The sequence below is a fragment of the Nycticebus coucang genome, chromosome 14 (genome assembly GCF_027406575.1).
Source record: "Nycticebus coucang isolate mNycCou1 chromosome 14, mNycCou1.pri, whole genome shotgun sequence".
In the NCBI taxonomy this organism is placed as follows: domain Eukaryota; kingdom Metazoa; phylum Chordata; class Mammalia; order Primates; family Lorisidae; genus Nycticebus; species Nycticebus coucang.
In genome coordinates, this window is record NC_069793.1 from 12,722,206 (window position 1) to 12,741,861 (window position 19,656).

The window sequence follows — 19,656 nt, forward strand, 5'->3', positions numbered from 1 at the left end:
TTAGCAATTCCAGAAGTCTCTCTCTCTCTCAGTGGAGTCTTTTGGGTTGCCTAGATACAAGATCATATTATAAGCTAAAAGCTCCTTATGTTGGCCCCTCTGTATGCTGACCAGTCTATTACAGTCCCTTGTATAGCCAACTTACAGGAATTCTATATATTTAGATAGTGGTAAGTACTATGAAGAAAAATAAGCAAGTGAAAGTGAAAGAAGGTTAGAATTTTGTGTAGATCAAGGGGGACATTTTCATTGAGGTTGAGAGATTTGAAGGAAGACCTGAAGGAAGTGAGAAAGTAAGCAGAGGAAATGCTTGCAAGACAATCATTCTAAACAGAAGGTCCTGAACTTGAGAAATTCCCCAGGAAAGAATATGCCACGTGCCTGCAGGAAAGGACCAAGAAAAGAAGAGAATAGTTTAATTATAGTCTTTGTATCAAGGTATTTAAGAGTAAAGTCATTAAATGAGAGAGAGAAGAGCCATATATTTTAAAAGTATTTTTATTTAAAAAATGTTCTTAAAATCCTTACTATCTAATATTTAAGCAATGTGTGTGTAAAAATAATACAGCAACAGAACCTGTGTAGCCACAAGAGCACAAGGGTTCACATTTTCTGTTCTTATATAGAGACAGATGAATCACTTTCTACTCACTTTACCTAGAGATGTCTATAACGTGCATGGCCATTTTGGAAGTCTGGCTAATAACATTTTACTGACCTGGGCTTCTGGGAAATTATTTCCAAGAGAAATTAAATGACACGTGCTGGACAAGTACAAAACAAAAGTTTCTCTTAAAAAAAATCTATTTTACAGTATCTAAAATGGCTGAGATTTCAGGAAAGTCTAATCATACTTTGCATGCATGTCAGCTTTTTCTTCCTTTTTCTTCTAATGAAGAACTCTTCTGGGCATATTGGATATGATCTTCTGATTAAGGCAAGGATAATTTACTCTAGAAAAAATAGGATTTGTTAGTAGTTTTTAAATGTTGATTCTGGAGAGTTTATAAATATGTATAATACATTTCCCCCAAATTTTGTACATTGGTAGCTTTCTCAAAATTACCATAATACAGAGAGTGTCAAAAATGTATGCACATCTTAAGAAAGGAAAAAGCTGTATTAAAATTATAATACTCAAGTTACTCTAGGCACATTTGACTTCTGCAATTAAACAGACAGAAGATGCAATGTATAAGATAAATGTTACTGGCATATAATATGGAATCTTGTATCTCTTTAATTGCAGAAGTCAAATGTGTCTGGAGTATTACAATTTTAATACAATTTTTTTCCTTTCCTAAAACCTGTGTACGTTTTGTGACCCCCTCTGTACACATGCATAATTGCAGCAATATTAGTTCCAAAACTACCATGCTCCCCACTGTGGATTGATTTACAGTTTCCTAATAGGATCACAGTTAAATCAATTCTTACAAACCCTATGAAGTTTTTCTGTTTTTGCTCTAGCTTGTTGGGGCCAAGGGAGCCTGGTCCTCTGAAGTTTTGCTGGAAAATCAACTTCCAAAAGAAAGATGAATTGGAAAAAGGCATTCATTATTTAACTTGCATACATGAGAGCCTTCAGGATAAAGAGCCAAAGCTACAGGGGAGTTTGTCCACTTTTATAATTAGGTTCAACAAAGTACGGACAGCTGTATAGAAAGAAATATGATCCGACAAAAAGAGTATGGTCTAACACAAAGAGATGGCGTGGGGATGCCCAGTAAGTACAGTCTGATTCATCTTGGTCTCACTGAACGTGCATTTCTTTCCTCACTAGAATAGGGATCTTATGTCCGATAGCTGTACAAGGTAGAGCAGATAATTTCCTTATGGCCAGTTTTCACATAGAATATTCTTTGGGTTTATGGCTGGCTTTTGAGAGAAGAGATTCTGGTTTCTCTGACCTACCATGAGAAGAGAGGATTCTAGTTTCTATTCCTAACCTCAGGGAAGGATGGCACTAAGGGTCAGGAGGACAGGAAAAGGTCAGGGAAAAATGTTCCCTTCTAAGGCTGCATCTGATCCCTTCTTTTGGGGTTAGGGATATTGTTTTCTGAGACTAAACCAGCTTTTAGAGGAAATGAAAATATTTTAGAGGAAATGAAAATATGATATCACAAGCTAAGAGGAAGTAAGGAAGGGCACAGAAGTCCCTGGTAAAATCCTGTCATGTTAGCAAAGGAACTTAGTTATGGAGACTTCCTAGGCAGACAGGTGGCTGTGTTCCTGACAGTGAGGAGATACAACTTTTCATTCTCAGCCCATTATCTGTATCATTCATTCTCCACGTAATTTTATCCAAGCCTTGGTTCTTTCAGGAGGAGCTGGGCCAAGTGATGACTAATGCCAACTAGCTCCCTGCTAAGCAATTCTCTGTCCAGTCTGCTTGCTGCCTGGTAGGCCCCAGCTGACCCCAGAGGACCACAGTCCCTGAGGGAGGAGCCCATTATTGAACTCTTTTTTATTTTTTAAGAATAAAAGTCACTTTCACTTGCATCTCATGATAAAAAGTCACTTTCACATGCATCTCCTCTTTCGACCACTTTTTGGGCCTGGATCATCATAGCTCAGACCTGGGATGCAGTGGGTGTCATGCAACATGTCAGTATACTCACCCCAGGGTTCTCAGCGTAGAGCTGTTTCCACCAAAAGACAGAAGCATATGCAGCTAGTAAGAGCTCCAGCACAGTGAATGTGAGCATCACCACCAGAGCACCCTGCAAATCAGGATGCAAATAATTGGCACCCAGCACATGCTAGCACTTGTGCCTCTTCCAAAAGGAGCCTGGGGGATGGAGCCTCCAGGAAGAGACAAAAAAAAAAAAAAAAAAAAAAGGAAAAGATAAAACTGTCGAATCTTCTTTCTCTCTTTCTCCTACAGATTTCTTAACAGAAGAAGGGAAATATGCAACCACTGTCTCCTTGCATAATGACAGGTGAGCGTAATCGGCCATTTATCTCTGGCTGCTTTTATCACTTTCTTTTTGCTTTTGTTGCTTTTTGTTGTCATAATAATGTGTCTAGAGATGTATCTGATTCTGTTTTCCCCACATTGGTCTCAGTGCATTCCCACAGTCTGAAATTTCACATTTTTATTCTTTTTTTTTTTTTAATAAATTCTTTATTTATTTTTGTATACTTCCTCTCTTTTAATCTCTTGTTCACATTTTCCAGGTTTTTATTTTAGTGCATGTGTTCTGCGTGATTTAATCAGCCTCAAATTTGATCTTACTCTTTCTTTAAATATGCTGAATCTTTGTTGAACTGATCTGCTCAGCTTTTTACTTTAAAGAGCCCAGTTTTCATTTCCAATCATGTCATTTAGTTCTGTTCCAAATCTACTTGTACTTTTTTCTTTATCTTCCAGTTCTTTAATTTTGGTTTCAATTGCCTTATTATATTTTTAATCATTTAAAATATATTTTCACAATAGCTTCATTCAAATTATTATATTATCTACAATTATTGGGTTACTAATATTTCCCATGGTTTTGTTGTTGTTATGATGTTTCTGATAATCTTTTTATTATTAGACAATTTCAGTGTATAGTGGTGGTTGGGGTCCTTTGACAAGTGGGTATGGGTTTATGGATCTCCCCTTAGATAGTAGTTTTAGGTTTGATTCTGCTAGAATATTAGGGGTTTCACAGATCCAGTAGTAGTTTTTAAGTGAGTCCCTTTATTTGAGGGTCCCTATTTTAAAAGTAATTATGAATTTGAATATCATATCTGCACAAGGCTTAGTGAGCTGATGGCAGGGATCCCCTTCTTGAAATGATGTGCAGAAAGATTTATCTGTCATATTTTCACAAATTGACTAAATATTCAGTCTCAATTTCTAATGCTTTTGCGTGATACTCAATGTGAGCTCCATGGGCCTGAGAAAAATCAAATCCTGTCGTGGGCATTAAAACTCCATTATCTTGCCTTGGACACCAATGTTTCTGTCCATACTTCCTTAGAGACAGCTTGGTGAAATGAAATTATTTTTCCTTTAAATTAAACCCCCAATAGGGGGAGATTCCTTCCACCCTCATTGCGTTCCCTGGCGTCTGTTGCCTGCCTTGGGGTTATACCGTCTCCCTCCCAGGTGGGCCTCTGTGCTTTGCTGCTTCCTCATCCTCCTACATCAACAGGCTTGCTTTTCACAACCTCCAGGTCACACGGGCAAACTCACAGGAGGCTGGGAGTGCAAAGGCTTGGACACACTTGCTGAGATCTGCCAGACAGCTCCAGGGGAATGAGAGATAGACTTGGGGTCCCCCTGTTCCTACTGTGAGGAGTCACAGAAGACACCTTTCAGGTTTGTGGTTTTAACTCTGATTCTGTATTTAGAGGATTGACTAGGCCGGGCACATCACCGTCAATAGCTGGTGGAAAGGTGGCAAGAGATGGTGACATTTCCCTGAGGAGTCAAATCTATGGGTGAGCTGTCTTCCATCTCCCCTGACTTTCCCAGCCCTGCCGGGTCAAAGTACCACAATGGAAGGTTTGGGTTTAAGGTTCAAGTTCTGTGCCTAACTTAGTCTAGCCTCCACTGGTATACATTTGAAGAAATTATGGCATGTGGCTTTCCCTAGTTCTCAGTTCTCTGAAGATCAGAAGATAATCATCGCTAAGAAATTGACTCCAGGGAAGGATCCAAAAGAGAAAACAACAAATTTAAATAAAAAAAAATATTTATCTGCCTTGAGGAAAAAAAAAAAAAGCCTGCTCTAGAAAGGGGGCACTCTGGGAGGTAAACCTATTGTGTTTGGAATTCTTTTTTTTTTTTTTTTTTTTTTTGTAGAGACAGAGTCTCACTGTACCACCCTCGGTAGAGTGCCGTGGCCTCACACAGCTCACAGCAACCTCCAACTCCTGGGCTTAAGCGATTCTCTTGCCTCAGCCTCCCGAGTAGCTGGGACTACAGGCGCCCACCACAACGCCCGGATATTTTTTGTTGCAGTTTGGCCGGGCCGTGTTTGAACCCGCCACCCTCGGTATATGGGGCCGGCGCCTTACCGACTGAGCCACAGGCGCATGATCTAAGAAAGACCACTGAAGGCATAGACTCCCCACTTCCCTTCTTGATTTCCTCTTTTGACTATTTATACAATGTCTCCTAGCATCATGCAGTCTCCTGATAGGCCTCTTTCAGCCACACTTTTTTGTTTTTTTTCTGTCTGCTTCCAGACATTCAGACCAACAATACTGCTGACAAAGCAGAGACTATGCAAAGGAGAGATACTGAGATTTCATATGACAGGATATGCAATCTGAAACTACTTACCGTTAGACTAACACGGGTTGAGAGACAGTCCTTTACTTCATACAATGAGTAATAGTACTCCGAATAAGGCAAAGAGGAGAGAGATTCCTTGTCTGAGTCACAGTGTTGAGAGGCTGTCCCCAAGGTCACCAGGCCATCGGCGAGGAGGAGGAGGCCTGCTCCAGCGCTGACAGAACTCACTGCATTTGAGATGAGGCTGCTCAGGGCCTGGAAGAGAAATTTCTACATCTGTCTCCCCTTGCAGAACTGGCACAGGGGCCTGCTGTTCTCTCTCTGCCCCTCGTGCTGCAAAGGAGCTTCCTGAGTCTGTTTCCTCCTCTAGTCTGTGTACCTAGGGGCACAGATCATGTTTATCCCTCCGTGTTTCCTTCTGTACTGTGCAGTGCATCACATGCTCTGATTGGTAAGTGCTTGTAGAATAACAGACTGCGTGAATAATTCCCCTTTGGGGAGAGGGCTTCTGCTGTGTGACTCTCTATAGCACTCAAGAGAGGGATGGCACTGTTCATACCACCACCACCATTTCCCCTGACTTCCTCAACAGCTTTAGAATTATTCTACTGCCAAGGGGCTTGTAGAATATAGCCTTTGGTCCCCGCTGGCTTTGGTCTATGGCTGGCTTTGCCCTACACGAAGGAGCAGCTTCAGAGAAAAGGCAGGGGCAACCAGGGGAACCTGGAATACCTTTCTCTAGGGTAATCGGGCCTGTGGGAACATGGCATGCACTTTCAACTGACAAGCCGCTGACCTTCGATTGACATTCAATGCTTGCTCAAGGTGATAAGCGGCACATATCCTCAGTTTCCCTAAGTGGCAAAGCATGAGGGGGATGTGTGTGGACTTAGACAACATGTGCTCTCTCAACCCACTCAAATGAAGGAATTATGGGACTGTAGCCACATTCTGTACAAACCCTGGAGGGGTTGGGGGAGGAAGCAACAAAAGCCTCTTCTCTCTCCAGCAACTTTCCTTCTCCCTCGCCGCACACCCACCAAGGTGACTTAGGGAAAAGCCACGTCCTGATTCAAGAACACAGGGTCCGTCTGGTCATGCTTGAGGACACATGGATGGTATAGTGCCTGGCATACGCCCCCAGGGGTTGAAGCTGCTGTTTTAAAGAGTTCACAGCATTGGATGGGGTCAGAGTTCTGGGCTTGCAATCAGGAAACTTGATCGCCCATCTTAGCTCTGACACTGACTTGTCTGTGTGTTTGAACAAGTTCCTTCCTACTCTGGGCTTCAGTTTTCTCATTCATAAAATGTGGAGGTTGAACATGCTGATCTCAGAAATGGCTTTCCAAGTGTCTGAATACACAGAAAGAGAAATCTATACTTAGAGTGACCTGACAACAATATGGGCTCCACATATGGGGCACAGGACAATGTGCGGACTCCATTTCTCATGTGGAAATTTGGGGCAAAAGCTCTTCCCCTTCCAGCTAGTCTTCCTTTAGGGACTCAGCACATGAAGCCATTTTTAGGGCCAGGGAAGAAGAGGGCAGGGTGGTCCTGCCCAAGACACCATACCCTCCAGCGATGCTTGAACAGAGAAGAGCAAGTGCTGGAAGCTGGGGTTTCAGTGTCTTTGCAAATGCATCATCATGCCCTTTCCCCCCAAAATGTAGATTAGGACTCAGGAGGATGGGCTGATGAATGTGGTTCTTATAGGCCTGACCCACCCGTTAGGTATTTCAGCATCTCCAGTTTGCTTTGCCTTTTCTCCAAAGCTGACCCTTTAAGTAAAACACAGCCATAGATTGGCTTTCCCAGGAGGGACCAAAGGCCACGCCCTAGAGGCACGTAAGGCAATATGATTCTGAGGCTGTGAGGACATCAAGGAGGTGTCGGCAGTGGTCAGGGCAGTGCTGTCTCTGTGTTCTGTGCTGCGGTCAGTGCTGAACTGTGTCCCTTCTCCCCACCCCTGTGTGCTCTCTGCAGACCTCATCAGACAGAACTCAAATGTGCTTAGCCTCCTTCTCCCCCACTTCACTTTGAACTGATTTTCTTTCCTGGGCATCCAATTATCAAGGATGAGTCTTTGTGTAGAAATAGTCTCCTCCAGCCCAGAAAGAGAAGGCCAGATCCTCTTGTGGGCAGGAGAGGGACAGGAGAATGAATGCCTCCTACCTGACATTTGACGTGAAAAATTTAAAATATATCGTGGACTTGTTACAACTTGTTACCATGGCCACAGAGTAGGGTGAATAACCATCCTGGTTTGCCTGGGACCAGGGAGTTTCCTAGGATATGGGGTTTTTGGGGCTAAAACTGATACAGTTCTAGGCGGTCAACCTGATACAAAAGGGCTGGAATTAGTGTGAAGTTCCAACTCTAGGAATAGGAATATTGGGCATCAAAAAGAACTTTCATTAGGAGGTAAGGTTTTGAGGGAAAAAAAACATAAAAGGTCTTTAGGCCCTGTCTGGGATAGTTGGCTACACTGTTAAAGGTCAAAGTAGCAACTTGTAAAAAGTCTATGGTACCTTTAAAACTTTCTACTTTTGTGTGTGTGTGTGTGTGTGTGTGTGTTTTTGGCCGGGGCTAGGTTTGAACCCGCCAGCTCCGGCATATGGGACCAGCGCTCCACTCCTTGAGCCACAGGCGCCGCCCTTAAAACTTTCTACTTTTTTAACAACCGAGGTGAACCTCCTCCTCCTCCAAGCTTGGGATATGATACAGAACTATCACTTTTGCATCATTTTTTTTTTGTTGTTGTTGTTTAAAGACAGAGTCTCACTCTGTTGCCCAGGCCAGAGTACCGTGGTGTCATCTTCTTGCTCAGGCTGTCTCAAACTCCTGAGTCTTGTTCTTGGTCAGGCTGCTCCCAAACTCCTGAGTGTAAAGGATCCACCCACCTGAGAATGCTAGGATTGTAGGCATGAGCCACCACGCCCAGCCCAGAAGCACTATTTTTAGGAGAAAGCACTGGTCTAGAATACAAGAAATTTGGGCTCCACTCCTGGCCTTGCCAATGGACCAGCCAGGAGAGCTCGGGCTCCATAATCTGTTTCAAGTTTCATTTCCCTAAATTGGAAAATGAAAATTTTGAACTGGAAGCATTAACTCCAGATTCTTACATGTTCTTACAGTTCTAACCAAATGAGATTTTATAGTCTTCATACTTACAAGGGGCTTAGTTGATTTTATTCCAGAGACAATTGAGAGAGATCCAGCAACACCAAACTGCTCAAAGAAGAGAGAAATGATCAGTTCAATTGTCTTGTGGAAATGTGATCACTAAGGTACTGTCACTCATTCCATCAAAAAGTGACACTAGAAAAATTTTAGGAAGATAACATAGCGGGAAGGGTATAGGTCCTTACTGACAGAGAGACCTGATCTCTCCCGTTAAGATGCCCACTGTGACTTGGAAGAATAGGCACATGCATGGACAGGTGGGTTTAATTTAGTGGAAGTCACTAGGAGCTGCGAAACCCTGGAGAGAAGGTGTACATGGGAAGGAAAGTGTTACTAAATTACAATGTTGAAAGAAAGAGGCTGAGAGAGACTAATGCCTTGAATGGATAGAGAGATGGGAGCTGCCAATAGAAGCAGTTAAGAAAGAAGTTTTGCTCAGTGGAAATCAAGCAGGTGGTAAAGGATGGGTTGGGCAAAAACCAACCTAATGGGTATGTGAACACTATCTGGGTGATGGGCACACTTAAAACCATGATTCAAGCATTATAAAAGTGATTCATCAACCAAAAATATTTGTACCCTTGTAATACTTAGAAATAAACACACACACAATATAAAAAAAAAAAAGAAAGAAGTTTTGGTGAGATAAGGTGCAGAAGTGTATGGACTGGAAGCTATTGGGGCAGGTGGGCTGAGTCAGTCTGTGGGTTGAGGGAAGTGCTAAGTCTTTATCAGAAAGCGCCAGAAGTCAATATTTTGTCCTAGTAGTATTAAGGACCCAGATAAAGGATGGAGGATAGTCTGAAAAGCTGAAATGTTGGTTAAGCTTGTGGTTTGGGTATTATGTAGTCACAGACAAAGGTCTGCCATGAAATAACACTAGCTTCCCCAAGGAAACGTGAGGCCCATGGTCATAGTTACATACAGAAGTCAAAACAAATTGTGCTATGGGGCAGGAGCAGGCCTTCTTGCATGTTATCAAAGTTTGTGTCCACACAGGGACTATATTCACATAGAAATGGTGCCTTGGCATAATTGTCTGTGTGCAGAGAATGTGTGCCAAGGGTAGTACATGGAAAAGAGATGACCCTTTGTAGGACCCATGAGTCTGCCCTGGCTACTGTCTGGAAGAAAATAAAAAAGATCCACTGAACCTTTGTTCATGAGTAATCATCTGGAAGGCAGCAAACAGCTTCTCAGCTGCTCAGGGTTACCTCTGAATGCTTGGCAAGGGTGCCCCTACTTCCCATGAATCTCACCATTGCTAATGAAAATCTCTGCATCTGCCAGTTATGCTCATTTTATTGTTTAAAAATTGTCTTCTCACTCCTACCTGACAAGTGAATTATTCTTAAAATGGAAGAAATCCAGTAGCCTCATCAAAGCTGCAAAATCAAAAAACCCTTCTCTTTCTCCAGGAGCGTGCTATAATGTCAGGTAAGAGCCATCATATTGGAATGCCCACATGTTGCTGGCCCCTGGATGCGCCCACAGGAGGATGGATTAAGCCTCTCTGCTGCTCTTCTTGAACAAGAGAAACATGATGTGGGGCAGCGGTAGAGGGGGCATCGAGGCCTTGGACTTCTCCTGGCTCCCTGCCTCCTGAAGACTGAGTCACTCCACAACTAAGCACCCAGTTAGCATTTACAAAGCATGACCTTTTTAGGGACCCCACTCTACTCACACACAGAGCTCCTACAAATGGGTACCCGGACATCAACACCTTGGAAATCGCTGGATCGAAGTGGGAGGGGTAGGAAGCAGAAACCAAAATGGCCCCCAAACTTAAAATCAGCAGGCAACATAGGATTTGGATAGTCTGCAAGACACAAGAAGGAAATTCTAGAACACACTTCGAACACATGAAAGTTGTTACTTCAATGCGTGCACATCGTGCATTACAAAAAGTATAAAAATACAGTTTGTCATATTAAAAAGGAAAAACGTTTTATAAGGCACAAAGTCACATATAGCTAACTTCTTTTCTTCTCTGATAGGATTTTTAAACTAGCAAATCAGGAACTGACCATATGAACATTTTAACTATCTTGAAGATGACATTGGACAAATCTTTTTTGTTTAATTCTTTAAAAGGTGAAAGGAGAAAAGTCTTCTGGATAACAGTCCTGTCAGGTGAAGAGTAAACTTTTCAAAGTACTATTAAAGAAGGTCTTGATCTCAACTGAAATAAATACAGCAGGTTGTCTCTACTGCTACCAGTTTGTCTTATTTTATTCGTCATTGGATTTTAATAATAATAATTTTTCTGCTTCCTGTCATAATAGTTTACATTTCTTGAACAAGCTCTATGTTCCAGGTTCTGTTCATCTCATCGATTTTACAGATGAGAAAAGTATGACACAGGAAGTTAAAGTCATTTTAACTAGAACAAATGGCCAAGAGGAAGAACTGGGATTTTTGCCATTAGTTTGATCTGCAGCCCATATTTTCCCCACTGTTTAATGCATATGCAATTGAAAAATGATGCAAATCCTGGAAAAATAAAGTTGAAAGCAGTCAGTCATTCATACAGTTAATATCCATTGATACCGCCTGTATTCCTGTTCCTTGCCAGGGACCAGGGAACAAAGGAAATGAACGCCATGACCATTGGAGAGCTTACATGGACTGTGTCCTCCACAGACAAGCTCCATGGAAGGCAGAATGGGCTTAAGATAAAATAGTAGGGCATGAAGTCTGTGAAGTACTGGAAGCACGGTGCAAACTGTGTAGGGCTTTGTAGGCTAATTTTTTTAAGCAACTTTGCTTTTCATTCTGAGCAAAAAGGAAATTCCAATAGGTAATTTTGAACAAAGATATTTACATTTTAAAAAATCACTCTAGCTGCTGTTTTGAGAACAGGTTGTAAAGAAACGGGGCATGGAGAAGATTAAGGAGGCTATTTGGATAATTCATATGGGAGCTGATGTTGACAACAGAGGTAGTGAGAAGTAGCACAGGAATTCTTGACAGTTTGAAAGTGGGGTATGAAAGAGAGGAATGAGGTTGGCTCCAAGGGTTTGGGTCTGAGTAACTGAAATAATGGTGTTGACATCTACCTGAGATGGGAAATAACTGTATGAGAAGCGGGCTTGGGAGGAAGATCAGGGTTCTAACCTGGGACAAGTTAAGGGAGAAATGTCGAGCAGACACCCAAGTGGAAATGCTTGTAGGCTGGTGAATGTCTGAGTCTTGAGTTTGGAGGAGAGCTCAAGGCAAAAAAGATAGTTTATTATTTTCTAGCATAAGTGAAAGTGATATGTAAAGCCATGTTAATGGATGAGACCACCAGGGGAGCAGATATAGAAAGAGAACAGAAGCAAAGAACTCTGTAGTGCTCCATTTTTAGGGTCAGAGAAATAAATTGGGAACAGTAAAGGAGGTAAAAAAGGGGCAGCATTGAGGAAAGAGGAAAATAAGAAAGGCATGCTGTTCAAGAAGCCACGTGAAAAATATATTTAACATAGGAGAGAATGCACAAATCGAGGGTTATCATTACACAGAAGGTGGAGATTTATTCCTGGTAACGGAGAGGAAAGAAAGGATATTATGGGCATGGATGTGGGTAACTGGAGACACATGTCAGCTTGTGGACTTTCCAGATTGCCTCTTAGTGCTATATGTGCCTCTTAACAAAGTTATCAATGGAGAAAGAGGGCAGGGAAGAATCATTAGAGGTCTGAGGGGAGAAAAGTATGAAATACGGTAGACACAGTTGACCACCTCCCTACATTGACCACCTGTTTAAATTGACCTAATTTTCACAACCTAGACACGCACTTCATGTACTTATCAGTACCGCAGGCCTAGTTCCTTATGTTGGCCACCTCCACACATTGAGCAGTCTGTTCCAATCCCTTGAGCAGTCTGTTCCAATCCCTTGGATGATCAACTTACAGAGGTTCTACTATAGTTTTCTGGAGTCTTAGGAAAGTGAATAGATGGAAGATAATCATCTACTTTTTGGGCAGCATTAACAGTCCATTGGAGGTTATGGTCACAAATCTAAAGGGTGTGTGTTCAGCTGAAGTCAGCTGCCTGCATGCAGGTATGGAGTAGGCACATGGGCAGAGAGTTAGAATTAAATCACTGTTTCCATTTACTTGAAGCATATGCTATGGGAAGATGAGGACATGGTTGTCGAGGGCTCATGAGAGAGAGTGAACCGTGAGATCTTGGCTGGGTGAGGAAAGAAGTGAGCATATAAAGAAGTAAGGTTTTGTGAAAAGGGATATAATCAATGAATCTTGACGAAGTTAAGGAAAAATCAGAGTTGGGTATAAAGATGATTATGCTAACTGACCCTAAATTTCAGAGGCCACAGTTGAGCAGGTTTCTAAGTTGGGAAGAGGTAGTTTTTGGATTATCCAAAGGAGTATTCAGAACCATAGGAAGGTTAAAGTTCTGGATACGAAGAATGATGAGCTAGGGTGTCTTATAGTTATTCCTGTGAACAGGGCTAAATACATAGTGATGTTAGCACAGATTTTATCATCTCAAAATGTTTAAAAACTAGCTCAAAGTAAGTTCTCATTTAAGTATTCTGAGAAAATTGTTTAGTAAAAATCAAGCATATTGAGTAAAAATCTCTACCATACTGAAGGCAAATTAAGAGAAACTAGTTTGTTAATTGTGGAGCATTTCTGTAGAAAAGACCTAGTGGTTTTACTTAATGTACAGAAGAATATAGTCTTTTAACAAAACTCCATTTCATATTCCAAGTAGCCTGGGGTCAGCCAGAAGCAAGTGCAAGATTTCCCTAGATCCGCTATACATCTGTCTTCTTGATACATTCAGAATAAATTTCCTCAGTGTCCCCCTTATAATGAGATGGACTTACCCCAAGAACTGTGGCTTCTTTTTGCAGATCATTCTGTTGGTAATTGTCTTTTTGGTAAGTGTGTTCAGGTTTCTCTGTTTTGGGGATAACTGTGCCCTCTGGAGTGAAGGTGTCAATAGCCCCTTTGGTTTTGGCCTGTGATACCATGATGCTGATGGTGCTGGAAGAGGCACTGACCTTGGTTAGTTTCCAAAATTAGTCTTACAGACCTCAATCTCCCAGGGATGGGAGACCTGCAGCCTTAAGACCACATGTGGCAGGCACAACAAAGTCATTCAAAGGTTAGGAAACTTTAACATTAACAAATAGCTTTCATTTTTTGAAATTATTAAATACATAGCAGTTAGGTTTTTGTAGGATAGTGTACAATTGAATGCGGCCTTATTTGATTATAGCTCAATTCATTTGGCTTTCCAACATGGAAAGATTCCCCACTCTGGAATGGACATTGTAGGAACCTCAGAAGGTTTTTCTCCATTACTTAAAGTGTTGCCTGTCCCCAGAACAGGGGGATCCAGAAAGCTTTGGAAAGCTAGCATGACTGGTTTTCTCTGCATCGTGGACAAGAAAGACAGCACCGGTAGAAAGCTGTGACACCTTTGCGAGTCCTACAGTTGAGAGAGGAACAGTTTACACAGAGCCTGCTCTGCATCTCTCCCTGCAATGACCCCGACTTCTAGCTTGTCTCCCCCCACCCCCGCATCTCTGCTTCCCCTCCACTGCATTCCCACACCACCCCCTGGGCCTGTGCTGTGGGCTACATTTGCCCTGCTAAGGCCTCCAGTCTTCATTTTGTTTGCACTAATATGTTGTCTGGATGCTGTTCCACTTTCCCATAGCCAGAGGGACTGTCCCATCCAAAAGGTTCCCCCATGCTTACATTAGCTTAACAATTAGTAATATAAACATTTACTTAACTCCTGCCTGCTGAACTCCAGGCACTAGATCAGTGGTTCTCAACCTTCCTAATGTTGCGGACACTATTGTAGCTCTAATGTTTGTAATAACCTTGTGACTTCAATGTTATTAAATCCATTTTATAGATAAGAAACTTGGAATTAGTAATTTAATGGATTTTCGTTACATGGCATTGTCACTCAAGGCACATAGCCTGGCACATGGAATGTGTTGCACACATGGCAGCAAATATACTTATCGCTCGCCTGCGTTTGCGTTACTGGCAAATGACTGGACTGAGCCTTTCTGGGTCAGAAGCATGAGATGTTTTTCTCTGTACCACATTCATTCTCCTCATCTTCCCCTTTCTTCCTCCCTGACGTTGACAGTTTCAGTGTAGACTCAAGGAGCAGTTGTTTGCTTGCCTGCCAGCTCAGCCTCTGGAATGCTGCCCAGATCAGCGCTTGGTACTGCATTCTCCTTCCTCAAGGCCAGAGTTTGGTTAAAGTCTTGTGATCCTCTGAAAGTGCCACAGTCTACTCCCTGATGTCTCTCCTCAATGTCTTTGGGTTTTAGGAATGGTTCCAGGCTCTCTTTGATGGAATGTGTAGTGTGTGAAGATTGAAAATGGCATCCAGAATGCTGTTATGAGTGGGGGTGATGGCAAAGGGCCCTGGGAGGGGAGTCCCTGATGCCTGGACATCCAGTTGCACATCTGAGCGTGTGCCTTGCTGTCCAGTCCAACATTCACACCCCATGTCCACCAATTACTGCTGAATTCCCTATAAGCAAGTTATTTTAGCCTCTTCCTAGGTTTGTGATGAGAGTTAGATGAGATGATGCACGTAATGGGCTCATCGTAGGGAGGGGCACCTGAGAAACTCTCAGTGAAGATTAGTTTCATCTAACATTCATCGGAAGTCCTCTGATATTGACCAGCTGTCCACAGGCAGATTATTTCCCCTCATTCATCCTCCTTGTTAGCACTGGTTATCATTTTATTAAGAACTAGTATTTGATCTTAAAATCTAGAGTCCTAGTCATTTTCTGTAAAATGGGGGTAATGATACTATCATGAAAGACCTTTGTGAAGATGAGAATGGTATATGTGATTGCCTGGTGGTGTGCCTCTTGGAGTGATATCAAGCACTCCAATATATTTAGTAAATGTTTGTGGCCAGGTGTGGTGGCTCATGCCTGTAATCCTAACACTCTGGGAGGCTGAGGCCAGGGGATTGCCTGAGCTCAGGAGTTTGAGACCAGCCTGAGCAAAAGTGACACCCCATCTATTAAAATAGCCAGGATTGTGGTGGGTGCCCATAGTCTCAGCTACTTGGGAGGCTGAGGCAAGAGGATTGTTTGAGTGAAAGAGTTTGAGGTTGTTGTGAGCTATGACACCACAGCACTCTACCCAGGGCAACAAGTGAGCCTCTGTCTCAAAACAAAAAAAATATTTGTGACCCTGCACCATGTTTCTACTTCCAGATCCCTGCGTTAGCCCAGTGTCTCACGCTCTCTGGACGTCAAGTACCTTAACTGAAGAGTTACTTAAAATTAATTTCTCTGTGTAAGGAGCTCATTTTTATTTCTGGGCATTTTGAAATCTGGGTGGAAGTCTGGGTGGGGTTGCCTGAACTAGAAAGGGAAGAGTATTGACACCGAATCCTTGCCAAAGAGCTGGGATGAGGATCCCAGTACATGTTTAAAGCCAGAGAAGTGACAAAAACCCCAGGCTTAGAGGGATTCTAGGTTTCAAAATCAAATAGTAGTTCCTGATAAAATCATAACCATTGCTAACATCGACTGGGCCCTCACTGTGAAGATGGCATTCTATTATGAGCTTTGTATGGAGTCTAATTTAATCTGCACAAGGACTCTCAGAGATGGGTGCTGTTGTTGCTTGAATTCTGAAGGTAAGAACATGGTTTAGAGAGGTAAAATAGCTTGCACAAGATTGCTTATCTAGCAAGTAGTGAAGGCAAGACTTGCACCCAGACTGTGTAATGCCGGAGGTGATCTCTATCTCCTGAAGGTTTGTGCACACCCAGCTAGCTACTCCTGACCCCCTGCTTTTGTCCTTCCCCCTTTATGGTTAAAGCACTGGCTGCCACTCATAGGCTCCATAGCTATCCCTAGCAATATTTCTGACCTTAGAGAATTGAAAGTCTTCATCTCCAAAATTGCCCACATATTGTGGACGCTTGACTTCTGCCTTGCTCCTTTGTAGTTTAATAACCCAACCACAGCAGCTGGATCCCCTTCTTCTTAATTGCCTAAATAACCGCAATCCCTAGTTTTGAGTCCTTCCTTTGATTAGAAGGCCTCATATCTATGGCCTCATCCCATCTCCATGGCAAGGATTCAGTGTCAACACTCTTCCCTTTCTAGTTCAGGTAACCTCACCCAGACTTCCACCTGGATTTCAAAATGCCCAGAAATAATGCCCAGGATAGGCGTGATTCTAAGCCTGAAGCCAGGACCTGGAAGCCTTGTCGATATCTTCAGGCTGACATCCTATCTGATAACTTGTGTATTTTTTTCTTACGTTTTGTTTGTTTTTAAAAAGTGCATGAAATAGCAATTTCAATTACAAAGGGAGTAAATGTTAAAGAATAAAACAAAAAAGTTTCTTACCTTATCAGTAACTACTATTTTATACATACATATCCATCACATTCTCTCTTTCCCCTGGTGTCACTTTGTCTCTGTCCTCTTTGTCTATATTCACACAGATTCCTAACTCTCCATGAACAATCATGGCATCCATGCCATTTGGAGCCCCTATTTTTGTGTGCAGTGTTGTTCTGTGGATGTCTTTGACAAATGAATAGAGGTCATCAAAATCCTCACTTTAAAAAGCAAATGGTAATATGAATGAACCTTGAAGACAATATGCTAAGTGCAATAAACCAGTTGCAAAAGAAAAAATATTATATGATTCCATTTATATAAGGCACCCAGAACATTACAGTTCACACAGAGTAGCACAGTGGTTGCCAGAGTCCAGGGAGAGGGTCAGGGGTGCTATGGTTTAATGGGCATAGATTTTTATTTGGGAAGATGAGAAAGTTCTGGTGTTAGGTGGTGTTCATGGCTGCACAGCAACGTGAATGTATTTGATGCCACTGAATTGTACACTTAAAAATGGTTAAGTATTTTACCACAATAATAAAAAAGTCAAATGATATATTCAATTAAATGGATGTTTCTAGATTCATCTAACCAGTTGCATATTCATGGCTATTCAAGTTGTTTCTATTCTTTCTTTTTTTTTTTTTTTACCACTATGAACAATGCTATAACAAATGTCTTTGTACTCTGTAATGCCTCATCTACTCAATTATTTCTTTAGAGTAACACATAGAAGTAGATTACTGGATTTAAAGATATGATACTTAAGTTTTGACACATATTGCTACTTCTTAGGAAGAATTCTATATAATCAAAACTCTCTGTTTCTCAAGAAGTCTCCAGACTGGTGCCTTCACCTCCCAACACCATATTCTGAGATGCTTTGTCCATCCACATTCACCAAGTGGACTCAGACAGACGCCAAGAGGCCCACAACTTCTCAAAATGGTTCTAAATCCTTCCTTTAGAGACAAGTCATGGCATGGAGGTCAATGGCTCTGCACAGCAATTTTCTGTATTGCAGAATTTGAATAGAACAAGGGGTCCTACTGCAGGTGTGGGTTAAACTGTCCCACACAAGCCGAGAGACACAACCTGCAGGATCAGTGTAATTGCACAGTGTTTCTGTTTATGACTGAGCAATGCACCAGGGAGATGCAGAGAACTTGCAGAAAATCATCATCTGTCATCTCGAGGGAAACCTGAAACTCGTTTCACCCCAATTTTCTTAATTGGCGAGTGACAGAAAGTGAGACCAGAAAGGGGAACTGACTTACCGATTCCCGCAGGCAGGTAGTCAGGTGTAGAGACAGGACGAGAGTTTGATTCCTGGGCTGTCTGTTCAAAAGCACTCAATCTCCCTCAAAAGTCACAAACCAAACTGAGGTGCTTACCTGTTCCTGTTCTCACAGCTCGGACCTGTGTGTTGTGGCTGGTCCTCCACCTCTGGGGAGCTCTCAGCCGGAACCGCCCACTGGCCCTTCCTACCAGAACGATCTCACTGTTCTGCTCTCCACCCCCCAGCCTCCTGCCCCTTCCTCAGTGCAGTATTTATGAGTACACAGGATACAGATTTTGCTACAGTTACAGCTGATATATGAAAAGTGCCTCTGCTTCCTCTTTCTATATTCTAAATAACACAACACAAAAATCATACATGAGAAAAAGAGCTACGTGCAGGTTATTCAGTGAGTTGCATGGTCCTGTGGTCACAGTTAGAATTAATATTTTCCTCTTCCTTTGTGGAGTTAGGCACATCAACTAGTTTCTCTTAGCTTGAGTTTTCTTTTCTATTAAGGGGGGGATGGATAATAATAATTCTACTCCACGATCGTTAGGAAAATTAAAGGGAAATGATGTAGAGAGTTTAAGAAAAGTTAATAACGATTGATAATGATGTTAATTTTGAATTTGGGAGAATTTATTTTCCCATTTCCCTGGCTCTTGATTAACTGAAAACAACCTGTGGAGACTCAGTGGCTACTTGTTCCCTTGTATTTTTAGTTGGGGACAGGATCTGTCTTTGTTGTCCCAGCTAGAGGACAGTGGCATCATCATACCTCACTACAACCTTACTACACTCCTGGGCTCAGCCTCACTCTCCTGCCTCTACTTCCTGAGTAGCTGGGACAATAGATATGTGCCACCACACCTGGCTGATTTTTTTCTATTGTTTATAGAGGCAGGATCTTGTCATGTTGCTCAGGCTGGTCTTGATCCCCTGGCCTCCGAGGGTCCTCCTGCCTTGGCATCCTAGGGTGCTAGGATTACAGGCGTGAACCACTGTGACTGGCCTACTTGTCACTTCTGTGATTGCTTCTCCATTCTTCATCTCTGGCTTTGTGGTCAGAGAACTCTAGGCACATCTGGGGAAGGAAGCCGGTGCAGTGGAGTCAGAGGCTGAGCCAGAGGCTGAACCTGCAGGCTCCAAACAAGCTCAGATTCTGGGAAGCACTGGCCATTGAAGGGACATTGTTGTCACTGTCACGTTCCTTTTAAGGCTTCTTGGAGAATGGTCTTTGCTCAGGCGCACAGGGTGTAGGATTGTTCTGGCAGGTGCAGCCTAGGACGGCAGCTGGCAGCATGGTACACCCCGCATACATGGTCACTCCGCATCCCCACTATTCCTGTGTTACGGAATTAGAATAGGGGTCCTAATGCTGTTTAAGGCTGAGGATATTCCAGTCAATACGCAAGAGCAGATTTAGAATAAATCCAGAAACACATAAAGGCCATCAACTGACCTGGAGATAAACACACTTTAGATTCCAGTTCAAATCTAAACTAGGAAGTTTTTAAAACTGTTAAAATACTTGGAATGCCACGGCACTCTACCAGGGGTGACAAAGTAGGATAAAATCCAAGGCTCTTG

At 42.4% G+C, this 19,656-nt stretch overlaps 1 protein-coding gene across 2 annotated transcripts; it reads right to left on the reverse strand.

Moving 5' to 3' along the window:
- Positions 1-527: 527 nt before the first annotated feature.
- On the reverse strand, positions 528-18,305 carry MS4A7 (membrane spanning 4-domains A7). Of its 2 annotated transcripts, none has more exons than XM_053562844.1 (7): positions 18,062-18,305; positions 13,257-13,416; positions 10,101-10,235; positions 8,405-8,461; positions 5,279-5,485; positions 2,622-2,723; positions 528-953 (listed from the first exon to the last, which is right to left on the reverse strand). In XM_053562844.1, the coding sequence occupies exons 2-7, from the start codon at positions 13,401-13,403 to the stop codon at positions 933-935; spliced, it is 669 nt and encodes a 222-aa protein (XP_053418819.1). In that variant the 5' UTR covers positions 13,404-13,416; positions 18,062-18,305; the 3' UTR covers positions 528-932. The 2 variants fall into 2 exon arrangements, with proteins under 2 accessions (XP_053418819.1, XP_053418820.1); XM_053562845.1 differs by having other exon boundaries at positions 18,179-18,302.
- Between the last annotated feature and the right edge of the window lie 1,351 nt (positions 18,306-19,656).

What these genes read in the sequence shown, in the direction of transcription:
- MS4A7 (XM_053562844.1), bottom strand. Translation starts at nt 13,403, where the DNA reads ATGGTATCACAGGCCAAAACCAAAGGGGCTATTGACACCTTCACTCCA. An exon ending in CATTTGTAGGAGCTCTGTGT is followed by an intron (nt 8,462 to 10,100) that starts GTGAGTAGAGTG and finishes TTCTTTGAGCAG; the next exon opens with TTTGGTGTTGCTGGATCTCT. An exon ending in TAAAATCAACTAAGCCCCTT is followed by an intron (nt 5,486 to 8,404) that starts GTAAGTATGAAG and finishes TTTCTCTTCCAG; the next exon opens with GCCCTGAGCAGCCTCATCTC.